At 32.4% G+C, this 12,758-nt stretch overlaps 1 protein-coding gene across 1 annotated transcript; it reads right to left on the reverse strand.

Moving 5' to 3' along the window:
- Positions 1-10,218: 10,218 nt before the first annotated feature.
- LOC131952297 (ankyrin repeat domain-containing protein 29-like) lies at positions 10,219-11,310 on the reverse strand. The gene has a single exon (XM_059314908.1). The coding sequence runs from the start codon at positions 11,308-11,310 to the stop codon at positions 10,219-10,221; it is 1,092 nt and encodes a 363-aa protein (XP_059170891.1).
- Between the last annotated feature and the right edge of the window lie 1,448 nt (positions 11,311-12,758).

A 12,758-nucleotide genomic window follows, 5' to 3' on the forward strand; every position in this document is an offset into this window, starting at 1 on the left:
CCTCGAGCTGTGCAGGTTCTTGTGATGACTGACAAAAAACGTGGTTCGGGCAGATGGGTCGGGAAATTTGATGGTGAACGCACCCACGTTTTTTGTCAGTCATCACAAGAACCTGCACAGCTCGAGGAAGCACAAAAGAAAAATTTATTTTCTACTTTTTAGTCCACAAGAAAAACGTGGTTTTTTAAAAAGTTTTTTTTATTTAAAACGTTTTTCTTAACTCAGCTTCGCGTTTGTTTGTTTGTTTGGATGTTTGTTGTTAAAATTGACATCGAAAATTAGCCCACTTCTGATTGCTCTAGAGACCTTAAATTTGGCATGCATGCTACTTTCGCCTAACAATTTCAGATGCAATCATAAAAACTAGCAATTAGTGACCGTAATTAGCTTAATTTAATTACGCCCCAAGGACCATAAAATTGAGGACATGATTTCTAAAGATACCGACAAGACTGCAGTCCTATTGACACAGTTACTTCGGCCCCAATCGATGTGAGCGCGCTGGCCGTGATCGTATAGTGGTTAGTACTTCGCGTTGTGGCCGCGACAACCCAGGTTCGAATCCTGGTCGCTCAAGATTTTTAGTCCGTGTATTTATAAACACTTTTTTAAAAACCACGTTTTTCATGTGTAGCAACGGACTAAAAAGGAGAAAATAAAATACTTAAAAAAAACTTTTTAAAAAACCACGTTTTTTATGTGTAGCAACGGACTAAAAAGGAGAACGGACACGGTAACACATTGTTAAAGGTGACACGGTTGGTACGCTGGGCATGCTAAAATACACATAAACACGTTTTTCCTTAACTCAGCTTCGCGTTTATTTGTTTGTTTATGGGAGATTTGATCACGTGATTCGTGAGTAGATCTCCACGCCAGCAACGTAAATTACACCCTTTCTCTGTTTAAAGCGTATCGGTCGCTCAAGATTTTTTTAGTCCGTGTATTTAAAAACACTTAGTCAAGTCATACTTAATCAAGTGATTAGATAAAGTAGAAAATAAACTATATAAAAACTTTTTAAAAACCACGTTTTTCATGTGTAGCAACGGACTAAAAAGGAGAAAATAAAATACTTAAAAAAAACTTTTAAAAAAAACACGTTTTTCTTGTGGACTAAAAAGTAGAAAATAACTATTTACATACATTTGATGACAAAAAACGTGGGTCGGGCAGATGGGTCGGGAAATTTGATGGTGAACGTACCCACGTTTTTTGTCATCAAATGTATGTAAATAGTTATTTTCTACTTTTTAGTCCACAAGAAAAACGTGGTTTTTTTTAAAGTTTTTTTTAAGTATTTTATTTGCTTTGATGTCACCTCGCACTCTAAATGGTGTCACCTGGTGCGGTTCGCACTCCTGCCTCCCCATCGCGATGCCTATGATTGTACTTACATCAATTAGAGAGCTATTGTGATAGTCTTTGACTTAGCTAGTGAGTTGGGGGGGGGGGGGGGGAAGTTGAAAGGGGGTGGGGGGGGGGGGCGGGGAAGGAAAAGGTATTCCCTTTCCCAAAGCGAAATAAAAAAAAATGATGTAGAAAATATACCTACCAGACATTTTTAAAAGAGCCGTTGTAAAATGCTAAATTTTATCTATCTATAAATATAAAAAGCAATGTATGTTTGTGTGTGTGTGTGTGTGTCTGTCTGTTTGTCCTTTATGCATTACTACACCTCTCATCACATCGCCGTGAAACTTTGGGAGGTTGTTGAGAATATTCCTGGGGAGGTTTCTGCGAAAAAAAATATCAAAGATAACGCCACAGACAACAATCAAAATAAAAGATCAACAAAACGCAATAATTGAAACAACAGTGTCACTATTGTCTCATCAAGTTTCTTAATCTTTTCATATTTTAAGCGTACTTTATTATAATAGAAATTATTTTATAGTAATTTATTCTTTACGAAAATGTATGATACATCTATGTATAGAAGCATATAGAACCGTATTTTAAAAAAAAAATGTGTAAAAAAATTCCATATATAAGTGTTTTATCAAAATCGTAGATCCGTATCAACTTTTGAGCGATTTCCGATAACCGGAAGTGGTACTTTTCCTACTTTGAATTTTTCAAAAGCCTATAACTTGAGTACTATTTCAGATAGATAAATGAAATTTCACATGTAAGTAAAAGATCTAATTCTCTACTTTCTGTCAAATTTTGAGTAATTTCCGTTGACCGGAAGTAATAATTTACGCTACTTCCGATTTCTCAAAAAACTAATGTAAATTTTAAAAGTACTAATAATATTGCGCACTATTATGCGCTTTTTTATTTGGCGTTCACTTGGTGTGCAATTAATTTGTCTACGAGATTTTATTCTATTTTTAAATCTTTAAGTATTTAAAATGGATTAAAAATCATGTCTATAGCCCGAGTTCCCATCCCCTGTTATTTTATATAAGAATATTCGAGAAAGTTAAGGGGAGATCACTCCAGGTTTATTATATCTTGTAGTTTGTTTTATGAAGGGGAAGTAATAGACATGCACCCATCCCGTCTACAGCCCAGTCAAACAACTCGAGTTTGATAACACAAAATTGTACTTTTCGTCCATTACTGATTGTCCAACTACATATTCATTGTCTATACCAAAGTACATTAAATGCTATAAATTTAAAACAAATAAAAATGTTTATTGTGTTTCTGCATTTCTAAGCTTTTTATTCGCAGCTGTTAATTCGTTTCGCTGTAATTGTTTTATTTTTATGTATCTTTCTAATAAGAATGTGATCTACAAGACATGTCAGTGTGTCCACTTAATTAAAATGCACGGAAGTCATCATGTTTCAACACACACACACACATACGCATACATACACATTGGGCAAGAATGCAAAACTGGACTCTTTTGACTCATTAAAGTTTACCAGCCGACCCGCGGCGTATCATACGCCGCTATTTAGTTGTTTTATTTTCTACTTTTCAGTAATTCATAATTTGTGAATTCGACAATACCAATGCTGCCACTGAAAATATTTGCTTTAAAATACTAACCCCCCCCCCTTTCCCCTGACCCCGACCCTACCCCCCCTCCCACCGTGAAAGCAGCCTCCTCTTAGTTACCTCCTGTAAGTTTAAAATCGTTTCAAACTAAATTATCTGCCACTAATAGCCGTCACTAGGCCCGGCTCTACGATTTGTAAACATTTAGTTTGACTACAGCTCACCAGACCGTGTGGGGTGGGGTGGGGGTGGTAGTGAAGGTGATATAGAGAAAGAGAGGGGACAGTAAGGCGCGCTTTGCAGCTTGTTTTCTAGCGTCTCCCAGAAGAGAATTATATATATATAGATTGTCAAACTTAGTTTTGTTCATTACCGCAACTAGGTTGTTGTAAAATTCATAATGACAAAAGAGACAAGAGCAAATACCGTTTCTAAAAGATAGTGTCAGAAAAATGCTGAAGTCGACATAAATACCCAAAAATACACAAGTGTAGGCCTACTCTTTGTTTTTAATATTTTTTATTCATGCTTAATAAAACAAATATAATGTTTGGTGGTATGTTTTCCCACACCAAGCATAACAATGCTGTTTATTTTATTTTAATTAGTCCCTCGTGTAAGGGATTTTAATTAGTCCCTCGTGTAAGGGATCCAGAAATAAACGATTTTACAGGTAACATCAAATGTTTAGACAAATTTTAACACTACTTAAATAATTATTCTTAAAATAAAGGTAATGTTTATTCATTATAAGTAAAAAATATTGTACAAGTTGTATTTTATTTTATCCATAACTAGTACACAATGTTTTGCTTACAGAATAATTGCATACATTTTTTAAGTTAAACAGTAGTAGACATTGTGCATTTTGTTATGAGTTGTTAAATTCGAATTTGTTTGAGCTATTTTGTTATGTTATTTCCCTTGAATTTAAAAAAAAAATGTGTCCCTTCTGTAAGAGATATAGAATTATTATTAAACAAAGGGACTTTCGCCTCTGTTTGTTTGTTTGTTTGTTTTTCCAATCAAATCTTGCGATCGAAATTTCGGGCACTTCCAGGTTAGCTAGCGCGCTGAAATTTTCAGGGAAGCTTTGTTTCCGATGACAATAGAATATTCAATTGTTATTATTACTAAATTGATCCATGGAAACATTTTATTGATCATTTTAGACCGCTATATAATTGTACAAAAAACGTGGGGAAAAAGGGACATAACCCAGTAACTGTAATTTGATGAAAACAAGGTTCGGTACTCTCCCTCTTTTTGCTTACTGAGTAGTGTTCACGCGGTGTTTGTGTACAAACAACCGTAACAACTGGTGGCCAGTATTCGGGAGACGATATGGTCGAGTGGTTGGGCACACGATTGCTATCCCACTCGACACGTGTTTTTTACGAGTTGTCTTCGTTTACCCAAAAAAGAAGTGAAAAGATAAAATCGATAGAAAGATTTTAATGCAAACAAACAGACAAAGACTAAAAAGTAGAAAATAATAATCATTAAAAAAGTTAAAAAAAACCACGTTTTCTGATTGAACTAAAAAATAGAAAATACATGCTATACATCACAATAATGCAAGCGATCACTCTACTATAATCGATGAAAAACGTTGGGCGCCGTGATTTTCTTACAGTTTCTAATACTGTTGACTCTCTACAAGCTCCCTAATAAAAGTCAATAGTATTATCTAATCAATAGTAATATAACTTTTACTAGAATAGAATCTCATAGAAAAAATAATTGCGCACCAAGCGAACGCCAAAACAAAATGTGCATAATAGTGCTCAATATTATTAGTACTTTATAAATTTACATGCGTTTTTTGAGAAATCGGAAATAGCGTTAATTAGTACTTCCGATCAACGGAAATTACTCAAAATTTGATAGAAGGTAGAGAATTAGATCTTTTACTTACATGTGAAATTTTATTGATCTATCTCAAATAGTACTCAAGTTATAGGCTTTTGAAAAATTCAAAGTAGAAAAAGTACCACTTCCGGTTATCGGAAATTGTTCAAAAGTTAAACAGGATCTACGATTTTGATAAAATACTTATATATATAAAATTTCATCAACATAGCTGTAACGGTACGCAAGTTATCGTGTTTACACACAATGTGGCACACAGACAGACACACGGACATACGGACAAGATTGCAAAATTATGTTTTTCCGTATCCGTGAGGTGTAAAACGTCGAGATTTGTAAAAATCTCGATTTTTTTGCACGATTTCTATACTTTCTCTATAGGCCTACTTCGTATATACGAGAAAGTAAAAATGTTTAATTGCAAGGGAAATAACCAAATTAAATATATATATATTAAATATATATATATATATATATATATATATATATATATATATATATATATATATATAATGCAAATCCAAAATCAGAAAACTTAAATACACTAAAGTTATTACAGACTTATATAAATACGTATACTTCTGCTTAATAATCAAACATGTCTACCAACACTAGACGTATTTAAAATGCAAGTTACATCTTATTTTCACTTAGAGACTAGAAACATTAACTTTATTATAATAATCGTTCATTTAGTATTGTTAAAGCACGCTTTACCATACCTGTGAGCATAGTGATGTTTTTGTATTTCTGTATCCCTTGCATAAGGGACAAAATCAAATTAAAATTATACTTAGTGTACTTTATTTAAAGTATAGGTTTAGTTGGGCGCCGAGTTATAATGGATCATTAAGATACCATTATTATACTGAACCTAATGTAACATGTAACATTTAAATCTACATAATAGATGAAATAGACATCACAACAACAACAAAAATAAACCGGGAGTGATCTCCCCTAAACTTTCTCGAATATTCGTATATAACTTGGAATACAGACATGGTTTTTAATTAATTAAACTTTAAAAAAAAAATCATAAAAAACGTTTTAATAACAAGCTTTTATGTAATAATGCACTAAAAAGTAGAAAATAAATTATAGACTACTATTTAAATAACTAAAAAGAAAAGCGTGGGTGTCTTCCTTAACATCAGTAAAGGTATCAAATAGATACTAATAGTGACCCACGTTTTTCTTTCTAGTTATTTAAATAGTAGTCTATAATTTATTTTCTACTTTTTAGTGCATTATTACATAAAAGCTTGTTATTAATTCGTTTTTTTTTTAAAAAAATTTCAGTATTTTACATGTTTTATTTACAATAGTTACATGACTAAAAACCATTGCGCGCCTAGCTACTGAACGTGATGGCGCAGCCATTGAACGCGATGGCGCAGCTATTGAACGTGATGACGCGTGTGGTGTGGTTGGATAAACATGCCTACTAAAGTGTTTACTTCTTATAATTTATTCTGGTATTAGACTTGTTTATAATCTTCATCTGCATGCACATCTCACGAATCACTCTCCCGACTTGAGTCACACCGGTCAGTATACGTCCTTTCACCACGATGATATTCTTCTTCTTCGTTCTTAATGTTAGTGTTGGAAGGTATCCTTTTTAGTATACGTGTCAACTGGTTATGCACCATTGAGCCCATTCACTCCGATTTTTTTTTTGGATTTGCTTCCGTAGCCTTTGTCCAACCAAGAACAAACTACAAGGCAGCAGTTGTTTAAGACAATAAGATAGTCGTTTGTGAATTTTATATGGTTTCAAAATTGCAAGAAAAATTTGGTAAAAGTAAAGTATGCTGTTTTTTCTAAAAATCGTTTATCTTCAAAAAGGGGGACACTAATTAAAACACAGTATAGACATCTTTTGAAAAATAGTAATTTAATACGATGTGGGTTTTTTTAATGTTTCACAATTTTAAATAATTGTGTATAAATATCAATTTCCAACAGTAATATCGATTTTTCTCAAACTTTATCTTTTAAATTGTTTTCACTGAGTATAGACATTAACCTTATTTAAAAATACTTCTTTAAGTAAGAGCAAACTTGCATAACTAATCAACAATCCCTTTATTTAATATGAAATCTGTATCCTTAACAGAAGGGACACAATTTTTAAATGCAAGGGAAGTAGCTTTTAAAAATAACTAAAATAAATACAAATCGAACAAATCATAACAAAATACACTATATGTATTACTGTTATACCATTACAATGCATGCATTTGTTTAATAGATAACACAATTGCGTTAATAGTTATAGATATAAATAAAATACAACAAATACCACAATTTCTATTAGAATTTAGACACATTAGCTTTAATTTAAGAATTCTTAAATAATTAGTGTTAAAATTTGCATAATCTGACTTGTGGATTCGTTTCACTATTTGATGAGTATAATTTACTATAATATTTATGTTGTGTACAGCATGAAATATGTTGGAAGCCAAAGTGGCATATGTCCTTCAGTTAGCTATTATTTATTAAGATAAACTGGTGAGCTCAAATTTCCCTGGGTATCGACTCTGGTTAAAATGCATTCTCCCCTCACCCCCCCCCCCTCCCCCCACCCCCTTGAGGAAAGACTTACGAAATAATCAATACGAGCTGACCCGCGACGTAGCATACGCTACAATCAAGTTGTTTTATTTTGTGAATTCAACACTCTCCCTCCCGAGAATCATATATATAGATACGTAATGATCAGACACTGCTCTGCCTGTATGAAGGTTAGTGGATGCTATAATATAAAGTTCGAGGTTGGTACAATGTCCAGGTTTCTCAACTGTCCATTGTGTTTTATTTTATACAAACATGTTTGTAAAATTTGGTAATTTTGATCTTTGGTGTTGTGGCCAGGGATGATGTCACAGAGTGCGGATATGACAATAAGGATCTTTCACTTACATTTTTCTCTTTATGGTATATGAATTGAACTATACAATGTTAATGTCTGGAACAATTAACAGTGTCCGTAGAAGCTTAATTAAAATATCTGCCCCAATGTATATGGATCCAAAATTTACGTTTCGATAATTAAACCACATTACTTTAATATTTTTTATCATATTTAAGGGTTAAGCTTTAACATAAAAATAATGTGTAACGTTGTAATATACATTTTAATTAAATAATATTAACACACTTTTTTAAAATGTCAAGTTTGCATTTAATTTTTTTTTTCTTTTGAAAGTCGTCTCCATTTATAAAAATTGTATAAAAACAAAAAAACAAAAACTTCACAAGGGAAAGACATAGAATAAAGTGGACAGTATATAAAGGTTAGGATCCGAGTCACATTAGGACATAGAGGCAAGTAGTAAAACAACTTCAATACGTCCACTGAATGCAATGGCGTAGCCAGGATCGTCTCATGGAGGGGAGGCTTCAAATTTTTTCCAGCATTATATATATATATATATATATATATATATATATATATATATATATATATATATATATATATATATATATATATATATAATGGCTTCACTATGACGTAAAATAAATTGAAAGTACTCTGAAAGTACTCTGAAGAAATAAGAAAAAAACACAATGTTGGCCGACAAAATAAAACAATTTATCACTCTAAATAAATAAACCAAAAAAAGACACACACAATGAACGCAACACAATCTTTTTGTAATCCTTTTAAAAAACAATTTGAAATAATGATTCCTAGAAAATTAAGATAAACGAACTAGGGGAAATAATCGCTCTCTTAATATAAATATGTATATTTCTACAAATTTAATTGTAAATATAAAAACATATCACTAATTACTTTAGTATGTAGTAAAAAACTTTACTTTATTCGTTTTTACAAAAATAATTTGTCTGCAATCAGAATTTAATATATTGTCATCATAAATGCTAAAATGTTACGGTATAATTTAAGTTTTCAAAATTAGAGTTGGTATAAAATCACGCTTTTCAGTTTTTATTAAAAGTAAACCTGATAGGTGGAAGATTTTAATTAATAGCCTACATGTAACTAAACAATTGGACTTACAGTTGAGATCAAACATTTTCTAATTAGCAACAGTTTTTTTGTGTTCTTTAAAGATCATTTTTTTTTAAATAATGATAAGGTATGGGTTGGATCAATGAATTGCACACACACCTATTTACTGGTAATTGCAAAAAATAATATTTAAATAGTTTTACCTGTTTCAAAAGCTATTATTCTGGCGGCAAGATACTTTGGTACGTCATTACGCTGTTCCCCAAATGTACCAACAGATCAGTTTTGGGTGGATTGGGAGGGGCGGGGGTTCAACTTCATTCACCGCTGTCCGGTCACCTTAGGTCAATTATCCTACCCAGCGTATACCTAGGTGTGTCCCGTTTTAGGTGGTGAAGTGTGGTTTTTAGATGATGGTTCTAAACATACATATACAATTTTACATATATACTGATTCAGAAATAGATTTAAGTAAGGAACAGTGGTATTATGACAGTAAAAAATTTACAGAGGGGTCCGTGGGGGTTGTAACCCCCCCCCCCCACCTCTGCCTACGCCACTGACTGAATGTCATGTTTGTCTTGTCAGAGTGTCGTGTTTAGAAAATAAGTTGAGTAGCATCCTAGTCACTCTAGACAAAATGTATTACTTCCCCTATGAATTAGGGGAAAATATGATATCTAAAAATAAATAAATAAGTAATTAGTACAATTTGCCAAAACAAATATATTATTGTATGAAGTTAGTAAAAAAATGTAATGCCAACTGGAGTAAAGTATAGTTTATATTTTTTTTGATAAACACATTTAATACAATTTTTAAAATCTGAAAAATATAAACTTTAGCACTATTTTAAGATGAATTATTTTATAAAGGTAATACAGATATAATTAGCATTTTAATTGTTGTGTAATGACAATTTTTGGCTCCCTTTGAAAAGGGACACATTAAAATTTTAAAAATTGGTATTTTTAGGATTATTGTGAGGCAATTTGCTGTAATGTTATTGTAGGGAGACCCTTTATTTTACTTCTTTTGTATACACAATTTTATAAAACTCAAGCGAATTAATTCAGTGAACTTTCAAAATAAAACAAGAATTTAAAACAGGTAAAAAAAACATTTTTTGATATCAATCACAATGTCCAACAGTAATATCGAGTTTTTCAACCTTTATCTTATATATCGTTTTCACTCAGAATAACCATTTACTTATTTAAAAAAAAAAAAAATGCTCTTTAAGTACTAGCTAACTACAGGAAAATCCCTTTATTAAATCTATATCTCTTACAGAAGGGACAGAATTTTACAATGCAAGGGAAATAACTTAACAAAATAGCCCAAACAAATATTTTGCGGACAGAAAGAGAGAGAGAGAGAGAGAGTAGTGCGCACATGGGCTTTTATATATTAGGATTTGTATGCCCAATATTTGACGCATCCATTAATGAATTTCGTCCGGTTTTGTTACAAATATTTACATCACATCTACTTTCAATTAATAATCCTGCAATCTTGTCATGGCCGTTTTGAGAGGCCAGATTTAATGCATTCCATCCATTATAATTGACAGCATTTACATCACAGCCGCTATTAATTAACAGCTGTACAACATTGTCATGTCCATTTGCAGCAGCAAATATTAAAGCGTTCCATCCATCTTTATCGACATCATTAACATTACAACCTGCTGTAAGCAATAGCTTTACCGTCCCCTCATGTCCTCTACCTGAGGCCAGCATTAGAGCATTGGTTCCATTCTTATTAGCAGCATTTACAGCACAGCCGCTCTTTATTAAAAGTAGTACAACAGTTTCATGTCCATTTTTAGAGGCTATAATTAGTGCACAGTTTCCATCCTTATCATCAGCATTTACATTAGCTCCACCTTTAATTAACTGTTGTACAACTTTGTTGTGCCCATTTGTGGCAGCCCAGACTATTGCATTCCACCCATAACTGTTAACAGCATTAATATAGCTACCTTCTATAAGCAACAGCTTTACTATTTCCTTATGTCCTCTATCTGATGCCAGCATTAGAGCATTGTTTCCTTCCTTATTAGAAGCATTTACATCACATCCATTGTCTATTAAAAGCTCAACAACATCGGTGTGACCATTCTGAGAAGCCAACATTAAGGCATTCAATCCATTATTGCCTACAGCATTAAGATCATAGCCGACTTTTTTTAAAAGTTGTGCAACGTTAACATGAACAATCTCAGGAGGTAACAGTAATGCATTCCCTCTAGCTTGTATAACAACATAATTTAAACTAAGCCATCTATCAATTATATTTTTTAAAGTTGAACAATGCCCATGTTCCGCAGCGAACAGTAGGGCATCAATTGTAGATTCATCATTGTAATCTCCATTCTGTTTACTATTACTGTTTACTTTTCCATCTTGAAACGCAACTGGTGAATTATTTAAAGCATTAATACTAACGGTATTTAACACCGTTTTATTGTCTTCTGTGTAGTGATTATTCATTTTTTATGAAGATATTTTGTTTCTATTGTATAAGGAAAATACAAGAAGGACTTCTTCGTGCTCTAGAATGTAAAACAAGATGTAAACATTAGGCAATTAGAACATTTCTAGCAACATAATATAACTATAATTAATTTTTAACTGTTTTAATGAGGATTAACGACAAATCTCATTTTATTCAAAACCTCAAAAATATAATAGCTTAAATATACCATCTTAATTAAGGTTGATACAATGTTATTAATAACTCTTATCCTTATCATTATGTACATTCTTTTAGTTATTTCAATGTTTATTGTAATGTCCGATTTTACGTTACTAAAATATAAATAATTACACTATTAAAGTAAAATTATTTGAATAATAGTCGTGTGCGACTCATTAAACTTTAACCGGTTTTCTTTCAAAACATGTGCTAACTTTACCTCATTAATATATTTTCCGAAGATGTAGTGGCAGTTTTAGATGAAAAAAAAAACAATACGCATTAATTTTCGTGTCACGAATTTCTTGTAGGTAATATCTTACATATTCCGCAACCAAGCCTAAGATGCAAATGTCTAAAATACCTTCAAATTAGGAAGTTATTTCAAAAACATGACTATTTGAAATCACTGTTTGAAATATGCTATAGGTACTTTGTCTTTCCAACAATTTTTTTTCCCTACAGAATATCAACATTTATTACGTTAAAACAGAGCTATACTAATCGGTAGCAACGAATTCACTTTTATTTGTTTATAAAGTCAAAAGTTATTAGCCTACACCACAAAAACTCCAAAATCACATGAATGGTAAGGGACTGTATATAATCTCAACTGAACCGGTTATATCCGGTATTCTCGTGTTTTATAAAATCAGCTTCGTGTTTCTAGTGTCTGCTGTGTTCGTCTGACATACCGGTTTACAGTGCTTGGTTTTCCCAAAATGATAACCTTCCGTGACGTAGAATGTGTTAGGGTGTGCATGTAGTACCAAGTGGTGCAAATAGTATGTGTACTGTAGCATGACCGTACGACGTCTGTGTATGTTAATGTTTATGACGTCAACGAGTGTAATTAGAGAAGCGACTGGGTCGAGTTGCAGCTAATGTGTTGTGGAGCTGTCTATTAGGAGGACACATACAATGACACGGGGATGAAGCGGCGGACCGTAAACGCAAATTGTGGTGGTAGGAGAGGCGAAAGACAAATGTGGTCTGAGAATACGTGTTATATACTGGAGAACAGGTATTTGAGTTGATTAAAGAGACATTTTGTTAATTCAAGCTCAGTGTTGTCAATTCAGCTCCTGTTGAGTTCCCAGAAACAATAAACCAGACCCCACCGCTTCTATACTTAAGATAAAGTGAATAAGTGAACTAAAATGTTCACACTAAATACATTCTACATATAACTGCAATAGAGATTCACAAAGTCAGTTGGTATCTACATTACGTGGCATACAGA

Source organism: Physella acuta, unplaced genomic scaffold, assembly GCF_028476545.2.
Source record: "Physella acuta isolate Inbredline_101_S28 unplaced genomic scaffold, ASM2847654v3 ptg000071l, whole genome shotgun sequence".
NCBI classification, from domain to species: domain Eukaryota; kingdom Metazoa; phylum Mollusca; class Gastropoda; family Physidae; genus Physella; species Physella acuta.